General features: G+C 49.1%; 2 protein-coding genes across 2 annotated transcripts; one reads left to right on the top strand and one right to left on the bottom strand.

Annotated features, from left to right (window-relative positions):
• Window positions 1-7,140: 7,140 nt before the first annotated feature.
• LOC121497666 (vegetative cell wall protein gp1-like) lies at window positions 7,141-11,221 on the bottom strand. Its single transcript, XM_041767425.1, has 3 exons — window positions 10,997-11,221; window positions 10,043-10,931; window positions 7,141-9,225 (listed from the first exon to the last, which is right to left on the bottom strand). The coding sequence occupies exons 1-2, from the start codon at window positions 11,219-11,221 to the stop codon at window positions 10,176-10,178; spliced, it is 981 nt and encodes a 326-aa protein (XP_041623359.1). The 3' UTR covers window positions 7,141-9,225; window positions 10,043-10,175.
• On the top strand, window positions 11,097-18,086 carry SOX7 (SRY-box transcription factor 7). Its single transcript, XM_041768010.1, has 2 exons — window positions 11,097-11,457; window positions 15,231-18,086. Exons 1-2 carry the CDS (start codon window positions 11,220-11,222, stop codon window positions 16,160-16,162), a joined length of 1,170 nt encoding a protein of 389 aa, XP_041623944.1. The 5' UTR covers window positions 11,097-11,219; the 3' UTR covers window positions 16,163-18,086.
• Window positions 18,087-25,562: the final 7,476 nt, after the last annotated feature.

The following is a 25,562-nucleotide window of genomic DNA, read 5'->3' as shown; positions in this document are numbered from 1 at the left end:
TGCTTCTGAACAACTGACTATAGATCAGAGGTTCCAATGACCCCCCTCCTTGGGTTCCACAGAATTGCTAGAATGACTCATAGATCTCAGGAAAACCCTTATGTTTACCAATTTATTAAGGGATATGATAAAGGATACAGATGAACAGCCAGATAAAGAGGTAGATAGGGCAAGGTGTGGTAGGGCACAGGAGAGTCTATCCCGAAGGAGTTTGGGGCATGCTAGCCTCCTGGTATGTATGTGTTCACCCACCTGGAACCTCTCCAGATGTCATACTTTGGGGATTTTATGAAGGCTATCTCATGTAGGCGAGATCAATTATTAACTCCATTTGCAGCTCCACTACCATGTCTGGGGAAGTAAAAGTGGGGCTGAAAAATTCCAAGCTTGATTTTTCTTTCTTTTTTTAAAAAGATTTTATTTATTTATTTGTGAGACAGAGAGAGAGAGAGAGAGAGAGAGAGAGAAAGGCAGAGACATAGGCAGAGGGAGAAGAAGACTCCCTGTGGGGAGCCTGATGTGGGACTCGATCCCAGGAACCTAGGATCATGACCTGAGTGGAAGGCAGATGCTCAACCACTGAGCCACCCAGGTGCCTCCCAAGCTTGATCTTTCTGGTGACCAGCCTCTATCCAGGGGCCATCCAGATGCCCACTCAGAATCACCTCAAAAGAACAAAGATGCTACTAGTGCTCTTTTTAGGAAATTGCAAGGGTTTCAGAAGCTCTGTCCTAGGAACCAGGGACAGAGATGAATATATTTTTTTATTATTTCGTATCCATGACTTTTCATACCCTCAATTCTATGATGGATCTAAGAAGAGTTGTTGATTTCCAGTTTATTTTTTTTTTCTTATCGTTAGAATGGGATTGATGATTTCCAGGCTCCTTACATGCCAGACTGGAAACTAGAATTCCCATGCTTTTATTTTTAATCTATCTGTGTTTTTGTGTCTAAAGTGATTTTCTTATGGGCACCATATAGTTGAGTCTTGCTTCTTTTTTCAATCTGACAATTTCCTCCTTTTAAATGGAGTGTTTAGGCCACAAATGGTTGATGTAATCATCAATATGATTGGGTTTTAATCTGTGTTTTCTGTTTGTACCATCTGGTCTTTATCTTTTTTTTCCCTCCTTTCATGTCTTGGATAAATTAGATTAATTTAATTTTTTCTGATATAATTTTATCAACAGTAACTCTGCTCTTTTTTTTAAAGTGGTTGCTATAGAGTTTACATTTATCTTTAATTGATCAGTCTACCATTAAATACTGTAATATCACCTCACATATAGAATAAGAACATCACAACAGTATGTTTTCATTTCCCTTCTCATGGCCTTGGGGCTATTGTCATAATATTTTATTTCTACATGTTATAAGTACCATTATATGTTGCTATTAGTTTTGCTTTAAAGAATCAATTATCTTTCAAAGAGGTTCTTAAAGTAGAAAGATGTCTTTTATATTTACCCATGTATTATCATTCCTTTATGTGGATCCAAATTTCCATCTGGTATCACTTACCTTTGCCTGAAGAATTTCCTTCAGAATTTTTGTAGTGCCAGGCTACTGAAAATGAATTCGCTAAGTTTCTGCCTGTTTGAAAAGTCTTTATTTTGTTTTTGTTTTAAGGGATATTTTGGCTGGATATAGAATTCTAGGTTGTGAATTTAAAATTTTTTCTTCTATCACTTTAAAAAGTTATTCCGTAGTCTTCTGGATTGCATAGTTTCAAGCATGGACTCTGCTGTAATTCTTATCGTTGTTCTTTATAGTTCTGTGTCATTTTAAGTATGATTGCTTTTAAGATTTTCAGAAGTTCAACCATGATGTATCTTTTTGTGGTTTCTTTATATTTCTTCTGGTTGAAGATTGTTGATCTTATTGAAACAGTGGATTTATAGCTTCCATTAACTCTGGAAATATTTTACCCATTATTTTCTCAAATATGGATTTCCATATCTCCTTTTATTCTGGACTCCACTTGCTTTTATGGTAGGCCACTTAATATTGTCTCACGGGTTATTGCTTCTCTATTTTCAGTTATTTTTCTCTCTGCTTTTCATTATGAATAGGTTGTTTCTTGTTTACTAATATATTTTCTATAATGTCTAATCTGATGTTAATCTTAGTATATTTTGTATTTCAAATATTGTATATTTTACCTTTAAAATTTTTATTTGAGTCTTTTTTAGATCTTTTATTTCTGTCCCCATCATGTTTTTGTTTTCCTCTGTCTTCTTGAACATATGGAGTATATTTAAAATAGCTCTTTTAATATACTTATCTGCTATCTCCATTACCATTTCTGATTCTATTTCTATTGTTGTTGTTGTTTTTATCCTGATTATGAGTTGTACTTCTTTTATGAGGCAATAGTCTTCTGAGGACAATACCTGATGCCTCATGTATTAAGAGGTCTTTTATACCTTGGACGGTAGGGACAGGAACTTTGTGGCTCTTGTGAACTCAGATTATTTATCCTACTTTTTTCTAGATTTTTTTTCCCCATACAGCCTTAGTATTTTTTTCACATACATGTGCAGATGAATATTCAGCCAAATATCCAGGAGACCCTTCTGCAAATCTTTCAGATTCATCCTCTGTGTAGTCTCTTCTTTGCTTTGTCATCCCTGAGCTGAGAACATTGTCTCCTTGACACAGAAAAATCCCTGGTCTCTGTTTCAGTTTCTCTTCCCTGTGCTATGATCTGGAAGCTTTCTCCAGACAATGAGCAGGGGACCTTATTGGGTTCACCTTGTTTATTTATCTTTTCCAGCATCATTATTGTTCCACACTGTCTGTGAACAATGTCTGAAAACTCTAGTTTTATATATTTCATCTAGTTTAATGGTTGAAGGTGGGAAGATATATCTGATCCCTATTTCTCCATCATGGGCAGAAGTGGAAGTTTCTGTATTTTAAAGTTTACTTTCTTACACATTATGTTGTTTATTTGGATCCAGCCTCATTTCTTTCAGGCCCTATATCTTGTGGAGAATTAAGCAATAAATGTGTCTTGAGAGAGCCTTGGGCTGAATCATTTTACCCATTCTGCCACTCACTAGCTGTCATTTAATGTCTATTATTCTTAGCTGCTCATCTATAAAACTAGGGTGATAATAATGTACATTCCTTGTTTTCCCTGTAGGATGTTTGGAAATGAACCAAGATGTGATTTGTAAGAGCACTTCAGATTATTTTTAAAAATAAATAGCTAAAAATAAATAGGTAAAATACCTGTTTATATAAGTAAACAGGACTGTTACTAGTTCTGCTCCAAACATTATGTTGACTAGATCCAGTGTTGGAAGTGAGAGGATGGTAACAGTTAAAAACCCAGTTGAAGAAGGTCTTGGAAACCATTTTCCTTATCTGCACTTCAGTTCTTACTAAATACCTCAACCACCCCTTCCAATAAAACTTTTTTTTCCTTCCAATAAAACTTTACAAATTCCCGTTCCAAATGTGGATCCATAACTCATTAAGCTTTCTTCAAGTGAAATTTCCATATCCAGACCCAGTCCCATTCTTTAAATTGTTTTATGACCCTTATACGCCTTATGCCTCAGCATTCTCCATCTTAAAAATGAAATTATTGTTACCCTATTTCTATTATTTTCTTTAGGGAAGCTTTGAAGAACTTTTAAAGGAATGGTATTATGTAATGTATGTGGGCAGAAGACATGAAGAAGAGGGTGACATACTTCTTTGTCTTGACATTGACCTTGGGGTGGGAAGGAGTGTTGTTATGAGTTAGTTATTTGTCAGTTTTAAATTTATGGTGTTCTTACTACCATCATTTCACACATACACACATCTTATAGTAGTTTTAAAGCATGCCACAATTATTTGACCCTTCCCATATTGAGACTTGAGGATCTATGTTCCCTCCCCTTAAATCTGGGCAGGCTTGTGACTGCTTTGACCAATAGAATATTGGTTAGAGGTGATGCCATGTGACTTCTGGGCCAAAGTAAAAAAATACTATGTAGCTTTTGCCTTGTTTGTGGGAACTCTCATTTTTGGAGCCGAGTTAACATTTAAGAAGCCCATCTATAATCAGGCAACCATGCTAAAAGGAAGCCAATACAATATGGAATTTTATGAGTAGACACTCTGGTTAACAGTCTCCACTTAGCTCAGCCTTTGAGTGATCCCAGCCCTGGTGCCCTCGTGTCAAACACATGGCTGAAGAACCTTCCAGATAAGTTTCAGCTCCTCACCATTCAAGTTACTTTCAGTTATTCGTGTCTTTCCAGCTGAGACCTCAGATATCATGAAGCAGACACCTTCACTGTACACTATCCAAAATCCTGACACACAGGGTCACCTAGTGTATTAGGGTGGTTAATCACACAGCAGTAGAAAACTGGAGCACATCCATTCCTAGATCACTATTACATACTAGTGGAAATGTGGGGCAAATCATTCAAGAACCAGTTTAGATGGTTCTTGAGTGGATATATTGAATGATGGGATGGGTATATTGAATGAGGGGTGTGTTTCCCAGTGAAGTCTTCATAAAGGGACAGCTAAGACTGCCGAGACATCCCATCTTTCTGAATATAAATCCAGGAGCTGTTGAATGCAGCCTGTTCACATGAGTTGTTATGGGCAACTCACTTCAGTGCTTTTGGGAAGTGAGCCGTCTTGTTGTCCACCTAGCCACCCACCCACTGCACATTGTTCCCACTGCTCTCCCTCCCTTCCTTCCTCTTTCCTTCCATCTTTCCCTTTCCACTGAATTTCCTTTATGTGCAACAGATTACTTTAGGTTCTAGAGTATCAAAAATAACTGTGTATTAACAGAGTCCTTTGTTGTCTATATCTTGATGCTTTGATATCAGGGACCTTGCTGACTCTGGAGGGACTGCCCCCTCCCAATGCTAGCCAATTCCTAGACATAGTAAACAACTCAACTGCTAGTGCACTTTTCAGATACAAACCCACACCCACAACCACCTCCTTTATCGAGCTCTCGCACTCTCGGCCACTATCTACCTGCCCAAATCACCTCAAGGCCAGTACCAGATAACCAGGGACAGCTCTTATACTCCAGAGCCCACACAAATTCTTCAGACTAGCCAATCCTAACCCTGTTTCCTCTCTCTCACTGCCTTTCTAAGGAAACCACAATGAAGGCTTTTGCCCCTCTCCCAATGCTTCCCCATGTGTCTCCAAGAGTATGGAGTGCCCTCTTGGGAACTGTGAGTAACACCTTTCCAATAGCAACTGTCCCCTGATATGTTGGCTTTGCTATACCTCAAATTTTCTATTAATATAAAATAGAATGATATTCAATCTTGCCCAAGGGAACTTACCATTTGGTGGTAATGGGATGCCTTAAAATAGTAGGGCTAAAAATAAAAAATAAAAAAAGAATAGTAGGGCTAGTAACATTCTGTTTCATGATCTGAGCATTACTTATGCAGCTGTGTTCCCCTTGTGAAGTCTCAGCCAACAGTCACCATCCACAGACTTCTCCATAGGCATGTTATACCTTATTAAAAAGCACAACACAAAATAATGGTAAGTCGAAATCCATCCATGAAGACAATTTCATAAGCTAAACAAACAAGATGTATTCTTAGCTTCTCATACCAGAATCGTTGGCTGATGACAGAGTTCTCCATGATGAGATCCCTATCAGTATCACCTCATGACATCAGTCATGACCTTGCCACTATTTACCCAGAAATCAAACTCATGTACAGATAGCCTGAGAAAAGACTTGTTCCCATTTATTCCTATTTCCATTGTGTATTATTTAAAGATGACTTCTAGTTTAGTTTCCCTTCCTCCTCTTAGGCATTTGGAAAGAATAGGCAGTAGGATAAATACCCCCTTGAAACAACTATTGGTTTTTCCTGTAATTTGTTGGTTTTTTTTCCATCTAAAGTCTGAAAGTCTAGCTTCTGACTAAATAGAGGTCATTTCAGTGCAGCAATCCTACATACATAGTCCTTATAGGAGAAAAACTGGTCATTGTTCAGAGTGGAGTAGGAGAAAATTAATGTAGAAAAGGTGTGTTCTTGGCTTGGAACTCTCCTGGCCCTCAGTGCTGGGGAGAAGCAAACACAAATCCCAGAATGAGCACTGGCTTCTCTCTGCCTTACCCTGGAGAGTGCATACAATACGGGCAAGCCATTCATGAACTCACTGGATCTCACGTAACTCTACAACCTGTGCATTGGTTAGGTGACAGGGTTCAGCTCTGTGCAGCCAGTGGTAGGCCATGGACTGGACTTGTGTCTTCTGACTTCAAGTCAGGGTTCTTGCCACCATTTGTTGGGAGACATGATTAATCAGAGATGAGCACTTTTATGAAGAGGGGGGATTCTGTGCATGGGAAGTCTGATCTGGGCCATCTCAAGAAGACCTGGGCTTCTGTACCTCAGTGTTTTGTTAGTATGAAGTCCTTACAAGGGGGCTTGGATATTGGCAGGAGGTGTACACTATCCACATTCAGGAACAATGCAGTTTGGAAACCCTATTCTACTTCCCTTAGTCCCCTGTAGAAAAGCAGTTAAACCTCAGATGCAATGAAGCTCTGTCTGAGTTTCCTTATGCTCTGGTAAACCCACTGGTACCTCTTAAATCCGTTCTGTGTGGTTTAATCCCACCTACCCAAATTATTCTCAATTAGGGACCTTGATGAATTTATCCTAAATGACTATGAAGAGACTTCCTCTGGGTTAGAAAAGAGAAGCTCTGAGCAGAGCTTCTCAGAGGGAAGTCAGGGCTTCTTGTTGCTGGATCAGCCTTGAGGAGTAGGGGGAGAGGCAGCTGGCAGGCCTGGACAGGTTTCCTGGCTCTCCAGCATGCACTTCACCCACTGCCAATGGGGTTTGCTCATTTGCTTTTCACATTTCCTTGAACTTCAAACACCTTTTGGATGAGGCAAGGTCCCATGGAACTTGGAGACACCAGACTGGAGAGGGCACAGGGACAGTGAAAGACATAGCAGCTGGTTAGGAGCCCTTCTCTCCAGCCTGGGGCTCTGTTAAGCGTTGGAAGCTGGGAGCTGACCCCTGGGAGCCCTGCAACCAGGTAGCAAAGACAGGAAGGCAAGAGATGTGTGGCCACGTCTCTGCTCTGTCACTTGAGTGCTGGAGCCTCACCTGCCTCATCAGGGAAAGTGCTTAATAACACCATTTGGGCTGCCTGCTTCAAAGAGGATTTGTATAGAAGCTCAGATGAGTCAGCAAATGACCTTTACAAAGACTGTCAATCAAATACAGATAAATTAGTGTGAGCCAAGATGATGGTGGTGATGATGACTTCAACTTCCAGCTTGGTATGAGGGACAAAATGCCCCAGCAAAACATACACACAAAACCCCTGGAGAGATGAAAGCTGGCAGCTCTGGCTCTACCAGTTCAGTCCAGATGCAGAGCTCTGGTGTCAGAGCTGCCAATTTGAGCAGGGAATGTGCTCCCAGTTCCCCTTCTCCTTCTCCTAGAGGCACCAAAATTCTTAAGTTTGGAATAGAGTAAGGAAAACTCCTCCAGGGGAAAGTTTTGAAGGCCCAAACCTATTAATTTTATTAAGAATGTCATTCATTCATTATAACATTTCACAATTCTTTAACATATAGGAGATGATTTCACTACTATATCAGTAATCGTGATTTTATCCTCATTTTACAGATGAAGAAACTGAGGCTGAGATCAAGTAAATGAACTATGGTGACACGGCTAGTAAGTTGCAGCAATTTACACTGGGGGTTTCAGACTTCTAGATCTGTGTTCCTAAAAACCGGTGTTCAACTACAGAGCTAAAGAAAGACATGGGAGAGAGGAAAGAAAGGGGAAAATAAGGAGGAGAAGAGAAAGAAGAAGGAGGGAGGGAGGGCTGGAGGGAACTAGGGAAAGAGGAAAGGAAAAAAAGAAAAGGAAGGAAAGAATGCAAAAATCATTGGAAGGAGCAGAGAGCCAGTTCATGCAATATACACCGGAAGGTAAGGCTCACGTCTGTGGGCGGACAGGTCCAGCTGCATGGTGCTCTGGTACTCGGGTGGTGTCCACTGTGTCCCAGCAAGTGTTGGGGCTGTTGGCTGTGAGGGGAGGGGGAAAGGAAGAGGGTCGCCAGTCTTGGCCCTCCCGCTCAGCCCTTCGAGCCTCAGGCTTTGGGGACGCTTGAGGTCTACACGGAGTTCTGGAGGACTGAAGGTCTCAATGACGAGAGAGGCAGAGGGGTCACAGGGACCCGCATCCCTTAGCACCCACCGCCTGCACCCGGGCACGTTCACATACAGTTGCCCAGGTAAATGAATGTGTGGTGCAAATTAAGTAGTGAAGGAATGGAGCGAGCAAAAGAGCCCAGGTTCCCGTGAGCAGAGGGCGGCACCCATGTGAGCCCTGTGGCCCTTAACGCCCAGGCCCTGATCAACTCAAGTCTGGTGCACTCTCCCCAGATGCAGTGCAAGAAATGAAACAACTGGAAACAACAATCACAACTTGTTTCTCTCTGCGCCCGCCCCCGGCTGTTTTCTCCAATTTTGCCAAAGGTCTCCGGAATCCCACTTGACCGCCCTGCGCTCCCCGGGCCGAGCCTCTTCCTAAGCTGGTGCCTGGGCGCGGCCCCCTCTGCGAGCGCGCTGGGCTCGGGAACCCGGCGGACCTGGCGCCAAGACTGGGGGCTGGAGTGGGAACACCGGCGGCCGGCAAGGGGGCGCTGTCCCCTAGGGGCCTTGCACTGGGACCAGGCCATGCCTGCACTGTCTGCTCCGGGCAGCGACGAGCTTAGAAAGGGTGGTGGCCGATTTCTTCCAGGGGTCCACGGCTGCAGCGCATATCCTCCTCCCCTGCCCCTGGATGAGATCCCTTCTCCTCCCCTCCTTCCCCCAACGAGGTGCGCTCCCCCGGCCTGGCACAGCCCTAGCGCCCGGCTCCTCCTGGAGCATCCCGGCCTAAGGATTTTTCTTGAGGAATTTCTGGCACAAGGGTCCAACACGGGAAATGGCTAAGCTTCCCGGGGTAGGGATGTCCGCCTCGACCGTGGACACATTCTCTCCGCACCGCCCCCCTCTACTCCCTGTTCCTGGCTTGGTCCCTGGCGCCAGCCAGCCCTGCCGCTCCACCTCAGGTTCCAGGATGCTCTCCCGGCTGCGGGACACCCTCCTTGCAGCCAGCACGGCTCCCCTCTCCCTTTGCTGATCAGCTCTGACCTGTGAGGCTAGCGGGTGGAGCGCAAGGCCCCAGGGGCTGCTGCTGCTGGATCCTGCTGGGAAAGGAGAGGAAAATTAAGCAACCGATTTTAGGAGTAAAGTCCCTTCTAGGATGAAAATTATCATCCAGGGTCTGTAGGTTAAATTGGGAATTAAAAACAGAGAAGTTGGGCAGCCTGGGTGGCTCTGCGGTTTAGCGCTGCCTTCAGCCCAGGCCGTGATCCTGGAGACCTGGGATTGAGTCCCACTTCAGGCTCCCTCCATGGAGCCTGCTTCTCCCTCTGCCTGTGTCTCTGCACCCCTCCCCCGTGTGTCTCTCATGAATAAATAAATAAAATCTTAAAAAAAAAAAAACGGAGAAGTTGCATTACTCCATCCACCTCCCTTGGGGTCCCTGGGGTCGGTCTGGGAGCACATGTTGTATACAAGGCACCTATGAACTCAGTGCATACTAGGATATTGAAATTTGGTCTTAGCATTTACAATGCTTTACATCTAGAGTTATAGTAACATCAAGCATCATATAGTGTTTAATCTTTCATGTATTTTCTCACTGAATCTTCACAATAGCCCTGTGAGATCAAGTCTTATCATCGTCCTCATTTTAGGTTTAGGAAAAAAGGCCTAGGAGATACCTGACTTCCCCAGAGTTGTTAAGTAACCAAACGCTGAAGACAGGTCCTGACTCCAGACCCCAGGGTTTTCCATGACAATGCTACCTCCTTCCAGGGTCACCTCTACTAAGCCCTTCAACAAGGATGGCCCTCAGTAAATAAATATTTGTAGGTTGAATTCCAGGATCTAATCAAGCTTTTTTTGTTGTTGTTGTTTTTACAGTAGGGTGTGTCTAAGCCTTGCTCACTCACTCACCTATTCATTTATTCGGCAGTTGCTGAGTGCCCACTGTGCGCTGGGACCAGGAGGACACGACGCATTGTAGGGCGTGAGCTGGCTTCGGAGGCAGGGGCCTGGCATCTTGGAGAGACTGGTGAGCTCCCAGCCCTCAGCCCTCCGAGCTGAGCGCCGGCCCAGAGCCTGCAGCTGCTGTCCAACCCTGGGGAGTCAGGATGAGAGGAACTGGAAAGTCCTGGGGGAGCGCGGGAGGGGTGGGTCCGAGCGACTCCACTCGGAGGAGCCAGGAGCCGGAGGAGCCCGACGGGGACGGGAGAAAATACAACCATAGGGAAATTCCCCGAGAGAAGAGCTGGAGAGGTGGGAGCTGGAGACCCCTGGGCCCTCGGAGACTAGTGGAGATGAGGGTGTTGGAGGAGAGAGGTCGGACGGCAGAGCGAATAAAGGGGAACCCAGAACGCGGGACAGCCGGCGGCACCGCCCGGGGCGTCGAGGGAGGGCTGGGGCTCGGGGAGCTCAGCACGCAGCCCCGGGCGGGGGAACCCGCGGCCCTTGCCAGCGTCGGCCGCCAAAGTTGGCTGGGGGCGAGGCTGTTGAAGCTCGGGTCATCCTGGGAAAAGTAGGAATGTTCTCTCGGGGACGGCTCACAGCCTGCTCCGGGGGATTCCTGGTCCTGTCCCTCGCGCCCGGCCAGGCCCAGCGAAACCTGCCTGGCTGCGGTCCTCCGCGGCGTTCCAGGCGCGGGAGGCCACGGCCGGTCGGGACAGGGCCCCGGGGTCCGGCTCCGCTCCGGGGCGAGGGCACTGCGGGCGGCTCCCGGCGCCCGGCTCCCGGCTCCCCGCTCCGCGACACCTGCGCCCGGGGCGCGCGGGCCGGGAGGCGGCGGGGCGCGGACTCCCGGGAGGGACTGGGGAGGCGGGGGGCGGGCCGGGGCGGGCCGGGGCGGGCGCGGGGAAGCGCCCCCCCCCCGGCGGGTCGGAGAGGGGACGCGGTGGCCCGGGACGCCGGGAGGGGGCCCGCGCCGAGACGGAGGGAGGGGCCGCGCCGCCTTGGAGAGTCATTGGAGGACGCGGCCGCCCCAAGCTGATAAATAAGGGGACGGGCCGCGGCTGCCAGCCAAGTTGGACGCCCGGGCCGCGCGAGGGCCAGGTCAGCGCCTGCCCTGGGAGCCGAGGGAGGGGACCCCCGTGCGGCCATGGCCTCGCTGTTGGGAGCTTACCCGTGGCCCGAGGGGCTCGAGTGCCCGGCCCTGGAAGCCGAGCTGTCGGACGGGCTGTCGCCGCCCGCCGCGCCCCGCCAGCCAGGGGACAAGGGCTCGGAGAGCCGCATCCGGCGGCCCATGAACGCCTTCATGGTGTGGGCCAAGGACGAGAGGAAGCGTCTGGCGGTGCAGAACCCGGACCTGCACAACGCCGAGCTCAGCAAGATGCTGGGTGAGTAAGGCGGCGGGCGGGCCGGGCGCCCCGGGAGGTCGGCGGGCCGGGGCCGGGGCCGGGGCAGAGGCGGGGCCCCCATCCCCACCCCGGGGGCTCGCGGCTGGGGCCCGGCCTGTGGGGAGGCTCGGGGGGCGCGCGGGGCGCTCCTGTGCCCGCGGGGTCGGGCATCTGTGCGCGCGCGGGTGTGCGCGCAGCCACCCGGGTTCAGAGCGGGGACATCGGGACGCGGCGCAGAGTGAAACCGCGCGGCCCGCTGGGGTGGGCCAGGAAGCCCACTAGCTGGCACGGGGGCCGCGTGTGGGGTCCCCGGGGACGGGCGGGGCCGACGGCGGCCAGGTCCCCGTCGCCCCGGCGACCGGGACCTGCGCGCACACAGGTCGGGACGGAAACGCAGGGGCCTGGTGGAACCGGTGTTTGTAGGGATACCGGAGCGGGAAAGCCACCGTTCCCTGAACTTTACCACTGGCACCATCACAGAAGGAAGTTGTGACTATTATTAAACGAATATTCGTGAAGAGAGACCCTGCGGGAACGCATCCCTTCTTTTAATTTAATTATTAAACCTGCAGCAAAAAAAAAAGTCCTCAAATAGACTCGATTCGATCGTGTATTTCTCAGTAGCAGGAGCATAGATTCTGTGATTGAGATGCTGAGGACGGCCAGTGAAGTCTCTCTCCTGGAGCCCGCCACTGCCCGGTTCCAGCGGGGGCGGCGGGCCTGGGGACCCGGACGAGCCAGACCCCAGGACGCCAGAGGAAGGATGTTAGGGCACGTTGGAAAGTTTGTTGGAGTTCGGGGTTTCTTCTCTCCCACGTCTGGAGCTGAGCACTTTCAACTCCACTCTACTTCTAACCTTTTTGCCTTTCCACGGAGTTTTTATTCATTTTAAGTGGTGGAAACTTTCAAAGCATTTTGTAGATACGGTGGGCACCAGGCCCTGAGACAAGGGACTGTATGTGGTCACCTGAGCCTGGCCTGATCTTCCCCAACCCCACCTGCCCAGAACTGAGCTTTTTTCCTTTTCCCTCAGTGCAGTACCATGGAGTGAGGGCTGTCACCCACCTTTCTGCTGGCTGAACCTATAGGCCCGCAGAGAGGGTTCCAACCCTTTCAAGGCTGCTGGTTTTAAAAGCCTCCTACCCATGGTCTAGTCCCCTGGCTAGATATGCCCAGGACACACTGGTGGATCAGTGTCTCAGGGAGCCCTTTCCTTCATAAAAAATACTAAAAATTATATTTCATACTGTATGGGCATAAAGACAAATATATTAATATATACAATATATATACTATACAGTAAAATATTTACCTAAAAGTTCATTTTTCCTTCAGGTTTTTAAAGAAATGAAAACACTTTTTTGTGTGTGGTGGCCCCTCAACATTTTTTTTTTTTTGGTGGGCCCAGGCACTGTGCCTTTTGCTCAAACACAGCTCCTGTGACCAGAACAGAGTGAGGTTTCCCTTGCTGTGTCAGGCCAGAGGTGGGAGAGGAACTCAGGATGGGGAGCCTTGCAGGATTGCAGCTGTGTGCTCTCAGGGAAAAGGCAGGTGAGAGGACCTGCCGGACAAATGCCTCTAGTGAGCTGATCTCTGTTGGCAATTTGCGCTTAGGTTTCCAGAGGGTGTAGTTCATTTTGCAGGAAGATGTTGATTCCTTCCCATTTAACCACGCAGGCCCTGGCCCTGGGCAAGGAGCTTTTTAAAATATGGACTTTCTTAGGGCACCTGGGTGGCTCAGTGGTTGAGCCTCTGCTTTTGGCTCATGTCATGATCCTGGGGTCCTAGGATCAAGCTTGCTTCTTCCTCTGCCTATGTCTCTGCCTCTCTCTGTGTGTCTCTCATGAATAAATAAAATCTTCAAACAAAAAATATGGACTTTCTTAATAGGGGGCAGCAGGATGTCCCCCTTCCACCGCATGATCTTGCCCAGCCCTTTCCTTTCTGACCTAGGAAAGAGTCCCAACTTTTTAAACTATAAGCTTTCCAATCATTAACATTAGAAACATCACCTGGAAATAAATGCATGAATAAAAAAAAATCACCTGGTATCACCACTCTTTTTAGTATACTGTGAGTGAGAAGGCACATAAGGACAGTTATACATTAATGGCATGTAAAATGACTATTTTATTCAGACTACAGCATCCACGTACACTTAGAAACTAGAGTCACATTTTATATTCAGTCCACAGACAGGGTGTGGGGTGTACCTAGATCTTGGGCCTCTTGCAACAACTTTGCAGTCTCAGCCACGGCTGGGAACTGCTGACCAAACCCAAACCCAGAGTTCCTGACACTTTTAGAGTTGCCCTTTTAAGTGATGGCTAATTATATTAATTGACAACTCTCTCACAATAGTTATAAACTTATATCCCAATGGTAGAGCGCCTCTAATAATTGCCCTCCCTCAGTGCCCTTTGAGGGCCAGGCATGCAGAGTCAGCCAGTGGGGGTACCAAGGCAGCAGTACACACAGCTCTGTACTGGGCCCTGTGCCAGCTGTTCTGGGTGGGGGTACTTAACCTCAGAGCTAGTCAGTCTCAAACTTCAGGATACGTTAGTCAGGAGGGAACTTTCAAAGTTGCAGAATCCCGAGTCCACTCAAGGAGATAACAGTGTAAGGTGTCCAGAAATGACCTTCAGAAAACCAGCAGCCAGAGGGATGTGCAATGAACGTACTGACAGATGAGACAGCAATGCTAGAGCAATTTACAAAACAGCACAAAAGGGAGTAAGGATGGATAGAAAATGCAAGTGAACCCAGCTCTTTAGCACCAGTGGGCTACAAGTGTGGGGTGCGTCTTAAAAGAGACAGTTTTGAGTTGGATAGTATTGCAACACATTTTATAATGAGGAAAAGAGAGACCCAGAGAAACTAAAGAATTTGCTTCTGTATGAAGAGTCAAAGGCTGACAGTTGCCCCCTGCCACAAAGCCCACTAACTAAGGAGATAGCAGGGAGCGTTAGTTAGCATGAGTGTGTGCACCTGTGTGCATGCAAATGCAAATGTGTGCATGCACTGTGTAGCGTGTGCCTGTGCGTGTTGCAGGCAGATGCTTGCATTCTCATAATGGGCTTTATATGGCAGGGTCCTAACTGAACTTGAGATGTGAGGGATAATGGTCTGTTCCCCTAAGTGAGATCCTCTAATTTACTTATATCTCTGAAAAGATAGACTGATCTTGAGTTCCCTCACAAGAAGGCCTATGGGATTTATGCCATAAAAAATACAGCTTGGCTTCCTGAGAGGGGCAATAATCAGCCAAGGCAGAGGGTTTTCATTAAAAGCCACAGATGATTAGACGTGATCCACTTAGGGTTAAAAAAGAGAGAGAGAGAGAGAGAGAGAGAGAGAGAGAGCCTAAATCAATGTGGTCGTTATATACTTTATCCTGTGTCTGACATGGGGTCTGGCGGGCCTTCTGCTGTGAATCCCGCATTGTTTATACGTTTACATCACCTAGCGGCGTTTGCAGCGGAGGTGAAGTGACCCAGTGCGTGGTGGGCGTTAGTGGTCTCGCGGGGTGCACGCGGGGCGAGGTTGGTTGGGCCTCGCAGAGCCGGGATCTGGGCTGGGAGCGGGGTGCGAGGAGTCCGCGGTGGGTGTCCTTGCACTGGGTTTGGGGGGCGGAACCCGAGGCTGGGATGGGGGACCGAGGCGGACGTGCATGTGGGATGCCGGGAGGGAGGCACGGGCTCCTGAGACAGGTGCGCCGGCCTCCCCAGGTGGCGCAGATGCTGAAAGCGGCCTTCTCTGACTTGTGTGAGCAGGAAAGTCGTGGAAGGCGCTCACGCTGTCCCAGAAGAGGCCCTACGTGGACGAGGCGGAGCGGCTGCGCCTGCAGCACATGCAGGACTACCCCAACTACAAGTACCGCCCGCGCAGGAAGAAGCAGGCCAAGCGCCTCTGCAAGCGCGTGGACCCGGGCTTCCTCCTGAGCTCGCTGTCCCGGGACCAGAACGCTCTGCCCGAGAAGAGGGGCGGCGGCCGCGGGGCGCTGGGGGAGAAGGAGGACAGGGGTGAGTACTCCCCGGGCTCCGCCCTGCCCAGCCTGCGGGGCTGCTACCACGAGGGGCCGAGCGGCGGCGGCGGCGGCGGCGGCACCCCCGGCAGCGTGGACACTTACCCGTACGGGCTGCCCACGCCCCCAGAAATGTCGCCCCTGGACGTCCTGGAGCCGGAGCAGACCTTCTTCTCCTCCCCCTGCCAGGAGGAGCATGCGCACTCCCGCCGCATCCCGCACCTGCCGGGGCCCCCTTACTCACCGGAGTACGCCCCCAGCCCCCTCCACTGCGGCCACCCCCTGGGCTCCCTGGCCCTCGGGCAGTCCCCGGGCGTCTCTATGATGTCCACCGTACCCGCCTGCCCCCCGTCTCCTGCCTATTACTCCCCTGCCACCTACCACCCTCTCCACTCCAACCTCCACGCCCACCTTGGCCAGCTCTCCCCCCCTCCCGAACACCCCGGCTTTGATGCCCTGGATCAGCTGAGCCAGGTGGAACTGCTGGGGGACATGGATCGCAATGAGTTCGACCAGTATTTGAACACTCCTGGCCACCCGGACTCTGCCGCAGGGGCTGTGGCCCTCAGTGGGCATGCCCCGGGCTCCCAGGTGACATCAACAGGCCCCACAGAGACCAGCCTCATCTCCGTGCTGGCCGATGCCACGGCCACGTACTACAACAGCTACAGCGTGTCATAGAGCCCGAGGCAACCAGCCCAGCCCTGCGTCGCCGCCGTCCTCCGCCTCCCGAGCGAGCGCGGAGCACCGAGGCCACCGCGCGGGGCTCCCCGCTCTCCTGCGACCGCCGCGGGGCGTGCAGGCCTGACCGTGCGCGGCGCAGAGCGGGGCTCTGCCGAGCTGAGCGTCTCCGCGCTCCCGGCCGCCTGCATTCTGAGTGCATTCCTTCAGAGGGGTTCTCATTGGCTCCACACCCTGGGAATAAGGCAGGGTAGTTGCTGAAAGATGGTTAACCGGTAGATGTTCATTCCCTTCTCCCGGTCCCCATCGCGGGAAGGAACGTGTCAAACTCTCCGCGGCATTCACACCTCTCCAGCTTCTGACCCGGACGCATGGGGTACAGCGGTCCTGATCTTTGGGTCCTCCAGGTGAGGAGGGCCCTGGGCTGGGATCCCGAGGACCCCGGATCCGGTCCCGGTTCGGCCTTGAAGGGTCGGTGCAACCCCCACCCCTCTCTCTTCCCCTTCAGGCCCCTCCCGCAGTCTGTAAAGTGGGGGGACAGACTTGACATCTAAGGCTCCTTCTGCTCCAGGGTTTTCTGACCTAGTATTCTTTCGAGGCTAATTAAAAGGAAGACGAAGTTTGACTTAGCAAGTTCATTAACGGCCAACCCGGCGATAACTCCGTGCGCGCAGCCCAAGAACACTGGCTTTGTGCATTTGGCTGCCTTCCAGAATGATCATGGTCTTGCAAAAGGACTCTTCCAATTTGAGAAAAAACAAACAAACATACAAAACAAAACAAAACAAAACATTCGTCTTGATTTGGGGAATTAACCACTAAGGTTGACTGCACCATTGAAAATGGGATTGAATTCAAGCCACTGGTTTTTAAACCTATTTTTTAAGATAAAATTTTTTTTTATTACACACACATTTCAAGAGAATACACACAGCCTGAATATATACAGTCCGTGTATGTGGGATGTGCACCACACACACACCTGCATGCACATCCTTAAACGCACGTCTGTCCACCCTACATCAGATACTCTGGTTGATGTTGGCAATATTCTTAATGACCCAAAGAGCAGGGAGCCCAAAAAGGATTTCTGCACAGCAACATCACTTACCTCCAATCTGAATGTGTGGATTGCTTGAGCAAAATTTCAGCATACTCTCCCCTCTGCACGTGCAAAAGGAGCTTCTTTCTCACTGTCTCCGACTCCCCTTCTTCCTTTCCCAGGATTTCTTCTCTTCTGCACTGTTCTTCCTCCTTCCCTGAATTGGCCACAAATTCAAAGATCCCCTGGCTTCAAAATACTAAACATGATTCCTACCACGGCTGAGATGGCAATCCCTTCTTCTCACCAGACAGCTGGTTCTCGGTAACATCTTCAGCCAACACTTCAGCTTTCCCTTCACTATACAGACTTCCCAAAGAACAGAAACGCACTGTGATTCAGAAAATGTTTCTGAGCCCTGACCCACCCCAAAAACATTTCCATCCTTCTCTCAAACCTCCTTGGAAGGAACATACCTAGCAGTGCGTGAAAAGGCAGCTGTTTTGTCTTTTAATTGCAGCATATTATTGCCTGTATGAAATATGCGTTTTATATATTCTCCTATTTTTAGCTTATATTTTATATTGTTGAGAGATCCTTTTTTTTCCTTCCAAGGTGTCCTACTATAAAATTACTTATAAGATATAATTAATCTTTATGCTATTGCTGTATATGACATTTGGTAATAAATAGTAAATCGTTGACAATATGATTGACTGGTGCAGTCCAGAATGTATATTAATAATCTTGTAAAACATCGTCACAGATATTAAGCTAAACTGTTCCACTTTTTTTTTTGTAAGAACTATACATGCTTCGGAACGGTTGTAGATATTGATCTGTCTAAAATATTTAATTTAAATAAATGTTTTTGTACCATGACCATTCTATCATTTGACATATAGTTTTGCACACAGAAAAGGTGTTCCAGGGAGGCATAGATATTATGCCCGGTTCTCCTTTATAGTAGTGGTCAAAATACTTTCTACAGTAATTTTTTTATTTTAAAAAAGTTATCTTGCAGGGTCGGTTTATTTTATGAATTGTGGTCAAGAGATAAAGCCTTATTTGACACATTGGAAACAGCGTTGTTGTTGTAAAAATCGAAAGAAAAGACCAGTTCATAAGTTACCTGCAGAACAATTTTCTCCTCAGGATGACTTCACATTTATAAAGTGGAATGAGGTAATTATCAGGCACTCTCAAGATAGAACGTAAGTTCTGCCCAATTGCTTGCTTACTTAAGGCTGCCACACTTTTTCCTTTTTTGAAATAATCTAGAAAAATACCTAGCTTTCTCTCTTTACTCTGCATTTATTGATGTGGTTTAACAAGACATCGCAGGCTCTCAAAACCTGCTGGAATGCTGTGGAGAAGGTAGAGAAGCACCCGGATCGGTAATTAAAGGATGTAACATCTTGTGAGGTTTAGGATTAAAATCTCAGCCAAAAAAGGGCCTGGAAAAAGCTGATGATTACTCAGTCCCCTTGCAGGTCGCGGTACCTGGCTTCTCTATGTGGGGAGGCAGTTGTAACTTGTTCAAGTCAAGGGTAGCCCTGTGTCTTCCAGGCTCTCTGGGCCAAGGAGTGGGTTCTGGGAGGGCCCAAATGGGCATATGTTCATCCTTCAATTCTGATAATAATCTATAGTCATTACTTTAATGGCACTTTATAGGTGTAGGGAGATTTATGGCCAGTTTTATGGGCTAATCCTCACTCACAATCCTAGGTGGGGCCCTGTCATCCATCCACCTCATGGTGCAGCCAGGGATACTGAGGCCCAGGTGGGAGGTGGTGCATTGTAGCTCACCCTGCTCAGTTGGTGGAGGCTGGAGTTCCAGCATTTCATCAGATACATTTGTTGGCAGTGTCAGCTGAGTTGTCTAGAGGCTTCACGACTCTTTTAGTGCTTCACCATGGCATGGAATGACACGCAGTCCAATTCAGACCTATCACAGCTTTGGGGAAAGAAAGAAAGAGAAAAGAGAAAATTAGAGGGTCAGAGTTAGATAAAACCTGAATTCATGGCCTTCCAGGCCCACCGTTGTGGCCGCCTGCAGGGTCATCAGCTGTCTGGAGGACTCATTGGGCAGCGTCTGCACAGGACATGGCCCTCGGCACTGCCAAATGGGCATATTTCTTTGCAGGACATACTGTGGGGGCAGGGACGTTGTCTGTGCCTCTGGGAGGGCAGGAAACAGGCAGGCGACAGGGCTGCTCTTTCACTTTGCTCAGCTGTGAGTGAAATTCTTGTGCTCAGAAGCCAGGAGTATCTTAGAGTTTTAGCTGCCCATTCTGAGAATCTATCTGTCCCCAGGGACAAGAGCATCTTCCGCTTTGGTGATGAGAATTGATGGGTGTGCACAGTTGTCCTTCGTTTCTCGAATGTAGATGTTACTATTTCACTCTTCCTAAAGATCCTTCAGTACCTGCTCATCACCCACAGCACCCAGGGTGAACACAGAAGTGGGGTCATGTGAATGCAATGAAGTTCCTGCTTCTGGGTTTCTCACTTATTAGCTCCGGTAATGTATTCATATGCCCCCAGCCCCTGCCTTCCCAACTGTATGAGCTTCAAGGCCCATGGCACCTGGCTTGGCTCCATGTGAATGCCCTGGTAGCTAATCTTTTTCCTCTTTCCAGAAGCCTTTCAGAGCATCCCCCTACCCACCATTGGGTACCTATTGCACAAAAAGCTTATTGTTCTCTGAGATATTTTCCTTTCCCATACTTCTGTGTTTATCCCAGTGAGGGGGGAGCTCTTACTCCCAACACCCATCTGACGACATCCCATACACTGTCCAACCCCAGCTTACATGTCCTCAACTTTGCCTGGTGGAGGGGCCAGTCACTGTCCTCCCTGAGCTCTTATGCGACTTGAGCAGACCTTGGTGACAGTGCTTACTGCTTGGCGGTGGAATCCCCCATCCATATACGTCTTCCCCAGCAGGATAGACACATAGTAGTCGCTCAAAAGTAACATGAATGAATGAATAAACATCTGATGTATTCTAGTTAATCTTCTTGGTAAAGGCTTAAGACTTCCTGGGTCCCCATTTCCTTGCCCATCTCTCTGGACACCAACACCTGGAGCCTTCGTGTGTGTCTAATTCTCAGGGCTCTGAGGCTGGATGTGATACATCTATGGCTAGTCACTCTCACCTGCTAGATTGTAGTCTCTAGTAAACAGGTCAGGAAGGGGCACAAGCGTACTGCAGGATGATCTCTTCTACCATCCCATCCCAGAGCAGCTGGATAGAGCTGGCTTTGTAATGTTTGTAACTGCTTGCTTTCCTTTTGAAAATTAGGCTCTTGATTTTCTCCCAGAGAAGGGGATTTGGAAGGAAGGGGGGGAGGAGAGAAGGAAAAAGGGAGAAAAGACACACACACTTATCTATCATCTATCTATATCTATCTATCTATCTATCTATCTATCTATCTATCTATCTATCTATCTATCATCTATCTACCTTAGTCCATCCACCTATCTTTTTAATCCATCCATCCATCCTATGCATCCATCCATATCTATCATCTATCTATCTTCTATTGATATTTAAATTCTTAAAAGAGACAGTCTTTGTGGAAAGTTTAGAGAAAAAAGATCATCTATTATTCATAACTTCAAGACATTGCTGGTAATTTTTTTTTACATATGTCCATCCAGTCTTTAAAAAATCTTTTTTGTCTAACTCTATGTATGTGTATGTCTTTTATAATAGACATTTTTATTCACTGATATTAAGCAAACATTTTCCTGTGCTGTAGACTTAGTTTTTCTGTAAGAGGTATTTTCTTTCCAGTTGAAATGGCAATTTGGAAAAAAGAAAAATTAGCCACTCCATGACTTTGACATAGCTATATTCAATATAGTCATTTTGGTATGCCGAACTTCTTAGTCTTGTATTTGTGTCTTCAAAATTGTACCTGTGTGATCACAGTGTAGATATAGGTACCACTGGTATTTGGCTTCATTCTCTCAAAAGTCATAGGAAACATAGAAGTTTCACCATATTTGATTTTCCACTTTTCTTTTTTTCCACTATAAATAACACTGCAGTTAACATTTACTTGTTTATATCTTTGGCTAGTCTTCCAGCAAGGTATCACCAGATCTAGACCTATGAACAGGTTTACAGCTTTTGCTTCAACTGTTGGTGTGTTGCGTTTCCCAAAGAGTCTCAATTGGTAGTGAAGGCACAAAATGCTTCCATTCAATTCCCAGAATGAACTAACTCTTTCTTAACAGGAAGAATTAAAACACCTGAAGACTACTTATGAGTGACTTAAATCATGCTCAATTGGCTTCACATGTCATGGTGGCTTTGTCTTTCTGAGGACCTATTATGTGCTTGCTGCTGGTTTCCATCGGCAAGTTGTGAGTGTTCCTTTGCCTAAACACCATGGATGGCATTTCCTTCTCTGAGCATCAAGTTACTACGCAGGGGAAAGGATTATTCTATCAGCAAGGCAGTTGGGTTGGTTTCTGAGTCCCTCAATACACCTCAATACACTGCTGGCTGTATTCACGGGGTACTCAGAGTTCTAAACACTCTAGGAGGGTGTCTGGAAAATGCCTGGACCTAGAGGTCTGACCTTACCGCATCACTGGATTTTAATTAGGATTTGAGTAAATCCCTGAACCTGTTGTCTCATCTAAGGAAATGGTGGATTTGTAGATACTTGAAAAATCATAAAGTTTCTATGCATGATGCATGTACAGGATACCTATTGTCTATTTCAGGTTTCTTTAAACAATTGAGGTTTTTTTAGGCTTGGAAGCTGGTACTAGTTTGAAAAATCTGGAACTATGCAATTGTTGTACTGGGATGGCTTGTGTGGGAGATATAAGGGGAAAGACCTACAATATGGCTAGGGGGATTACAGATGACTCACTTGGTTTCCTTGTCTGGACACTTAGCAGGATTGGAAGAGACCACGGGGTCATTTATACCATTCTCCTGCCTCTACTGAGGGTGGCGTCATAGCCACTCTTGGCACATGGCTTTCTATCTGCTCTGAGAGTCCTCCAGAAAAACAGATCTTTCTCTGTAAACTAGTCCAACAACTTCCATCACCAGAAAGTTCTGTCTTGTACCTCACCTAAGTCCCTCCTGCTTCAGTCAAAGTCCATGTGGGCTTGACATCATCTGTGGACAGGGACACATTTGTCCCCATCTTGCTCAGGTAGTCCTCATCCCTGCAGGCTGGTGATCATACCCTTTTGCTCTTCGCCACTGTGGGGCCATGTCTGAGGCCCCGGTTAGGGTGTGGTTTCCTCCAGGTCCTCCTGAGGTCTGCATTCCCCTTAATCAGAGGCTGAACTTTGTAGGGACATGGGAGGGGTGGGAGGAGGAAGGTCTTATTGTACGCTGCATGACAGAGGGAGGTAGGGGATTTCACCAGGGAGTGGGAGCATGGACTCTGTAGGCACTTCTGGAATGTTCTGCGTGTAGGCATAGGGTGTAGTCATTTCTCAGAGGGTCACACAGCTGGGTCTAATGGTGGGTCTCCTGGCTCTGCTCACCACAATTCCACTGGTCACTCATCTTCCATCACTCTGAGGGACTATAAGGTTGTACAGGTCTGGGACAAGTGAGGGGGGAGACCTTAAAACAACAAAAATGTTCCACTGGATTCTGGAAAACTCACTGGATTCTGATGAATGAAGTGTTTGCAGCCTCCAGAGGCTTCAGGGTGCTGGCTGTTGCATCTTAGAAGTCCTGATGACAAACCTAAAGGTGGGGCTGTGACTTCCGTGGGTAACAGGTCATGTGAAGAGGGCAGGTGGCCACAGGCATGTGCGTGCTCTGGCCTGTGTCTCCCCACACCGACTAGTCCTTATCATGTCAGAGAAGGCAGAGAGCTGCATAGCTCTTCCATTCCAACCCGACAAGTCCTAGAACCTGCTTTTCCTTCATTCCCTTCCCTGAAAAGCAGAAGCACCAGCTCCATATCTCAGGGCACCATGAAGGTCAGGGAAAGTGTGGAACCTTAAAATCTGTGATAAAGTGATTTGTTCTGCAGATGACCAGCACTCCATTGGAGGCGTCCTAGTGTAAACAGAATGGTGGTATTTTCACTGGAATGAAAAAGGGGTTTGGGATTAGGAAATTCTTGGCCCAGTTCTGTGACCTTGAAAAAAAATCACTGGAGGTCAGAGCTGGAAGGTATTGTTATCATGCTGTCAACCCCCAGGTGTGATAAGAAAGGAAATGGAGGCCCAGAGAGGTCAGGTCAGGGGACTTGCCTGAGAGCCAGCCACTGAGAGTAGTACAAGCGGGTGCAGTGCTCTGGGGGGCAGGGGAGATGCCGTGGGGAGAGAAGGGGTGAGACCCTCCAGGACCGAGGTGGTCCATCTTCCTTAGCCAAGCAGGGTGGCTAGGACAGGGCTATGGGAGAAGATGCCCCCATGGCTCTCTCTGCTGGATGGGGCGGGAGTGTGTGGAGGGAGTGTCTTAGCTGTGGGCAAGGGCTAGTGGCATTGGTGCAGGGGCAAGGGGTAATGAGAAGAAGGAGCCCTGGGAATGAGATGGGAGGGGAGGCAGGAGCCGTGTGGCAGGCCTTCAGAAGACGTCCCAAGTTTCTTCCTGTGCTTCTTGAAATCCAGCTGGTCTGGTGGGTGCTGGCCCAGGGGGGCGAGTCTAGGAACAAGCCTCCCAGAGGATAGAATCCCAGTGCACTATGCTCGGAGGCAGGCGTACCGCCCTAGGGTTCCCAGCCACTTCAGGGAAAAAGTGGTGGCTTCCGAGGACCAGAGGGGCCTGATGAGCTGCCCAGACATCTCCAGGAGCCAAGGGAGCCCCGTGCCCTGTTTCTGCCATCCCTGCCTCCCCCCACCCTGTGCCCAGGCTGTAGCGGCTGGGGGGCCAGGGTAAAAGGCAGCAGGGGGTCAGGGGCTGCAGGGAGGCCAGGAGGCCAGGGAGCCAGGGCAGGGCTCCAAGGGCAGCAGCAGTGGTGGAAGATGAAGAGGTGGGGAGGAGGGGCCTTGAGAGGGCGGAGGAACAGCCGGGCTGCTGAGTATTTTCCTGCCCATGGGAGCTGCTGTGACCAGGAGGAGGTGGAGGATGTGGCCGGAGCCCAGTGTTTCCTGCCTGATAAGCCAGCCCCTCCCTGGGAGCCCTGGCTGGGCCTACCTTCTCGCCCAGGGCCCTGCCAGGGAGGGACTGGCTGAGGAGGAAAATCACTTCTCCAGATTAGCTTGCCCAGGCCGAGCCTTCCTCCCCCGCCCCTGTCCCCATGGCAGCCACAGGAAATGAGGCTGGGGCCCAGCGGCCCAGAGGTCCCCACCTTCAGGGCACTCCGGCTCCAGGCCCAGGGACTCCGGTTTGTCTCAGGGCCCCGCCATCCAAGTCCCCCCAAGAGCGGAAGCCTTCTTGCTCCAAAGTCAACCATTTCCAAGGGGGGCAGTGACTGCAAAGCTTTCATGTGTTTGTCAGATCTCATGCCTGGAGTTTGGGCCTAGAAAACCGGTCCCTTTACTCACGGTTGGTCCACACAGCAGCCCCCTCCCACCCGGCTAACTGTCCAAGGGCCCCGAGGGCGGAGGTCATGAGAGGCCAGATGCCAGGCTGGGCCCTGAGACCCAACCCCTGGCCTGCTCTGCCCTCACGGAGCCGTGTGGCTGCAGAGAGTCTCTGACCTTTTCCAAGCACTGCTCCTGGCCTCTAGGTCTCTAACTAGGAGGGAGAGCCACATGGGAGCTCAAGGCCTGCCTCCTCCTAGCAGTCCCCATCTGGGACTGACTCAGAACTCAGGACACTTCTGGCACTGCAGGAACAGTGGCCAGCATTTAAGAGGGTTGGGCCCCCTCAGGGCAGTCCACCCCACCAGGGAGGGAGGAGCCTGGAGGGACAGCTCCTCCTCCTCAGTGGTGCTGGGCTGACCTGGCTTCCTGCTCCCCCTCTCTTCTGCCCATAGAGAACATCCTCTTCTGTTTTCCCACCCACCACCCTGTCCCCCGGGGGCAGTCTCCTCCCTGGAAGCCAGGCTGCCTTGGCTCCAGGTTGGGAACATAGGCTCCCAAGGCAAGGGAGAGATGCTTCTTCGAAAACACTGTTTCGAAATAAGGACAGAGTCCCAGAGTGTAGGATCACGGCTCAGAGACACATTCACACAAGCCCCACCAGGAGTTTGGGCCACCCATAGCAGGTGAGCCCCCTACAACAACTGCGTGGCGCTCCCTCAGGCGGGCCACCTCTTCCCCCACCCGCTGGTGAAGGCACCCCTCTCCCCACTCCCACCCTCACCTGGAGGCTGATTCTCAGTTAACCGAACTGCAGAAAGGGAGTATTTGATGCCCGGTGCGGACGAACACATACTTGCCGAGGTGAAAATGTTTACGTAGGTGTGGACAGCT

The sequence above is a fragment of the Vulpes lagopus genome, chromosome 8, assembly GCF_018345385.1.
Source record: "Vulpes lagopus strain Blue_001 chromosome 8, ASM1834538v1, whole genome shotgun sequence".
NCBI classification, from domain to species: domain Eukaryota; kingdom Metazoa; phylum Chordata; class Mammalia; order Carnivora; family Canidae; genus Vulpes; species Vulpes lagopus.
Note: the sequence above shows the minus strand (reverse complement) of the source record. Positions and strands in the feature narration are given on the sequence as shown.

Bases quoted from the DNA above. Each gene is read 5' to 3' on its own strand.
- LOC121497666 (XM_041767425.1), bottom strand. From the start codon at position 11,221: ATGGCCGCACGGGGGTCCCCTCCCTCGGCTCCCAGGGCAGGCGCTGAC. The intron at 10,932-10,996 runs GCCGGGGGGGGG...CCGCCTCCCCAG, and splicing joins CCGCGTCCCCTCTCCGACCC to TCCCTCCCGGGAGTCCGCGC.
- SOX7 (XM_041768010.1), top strand. From the start codon at position 11,220: ATGGCCTCGCTGTTGGGAGCTTACCCGTGGCCCGAGGGGCTCGAGTGC. The intron at 11,458-15,230 runs GTGAGTAAGGCG...TTGTGTGAGCAG, and splicing joins CGAGCTCAGCAAGATGCTGG to GAAAGTCGTGGAAGGCGCTC.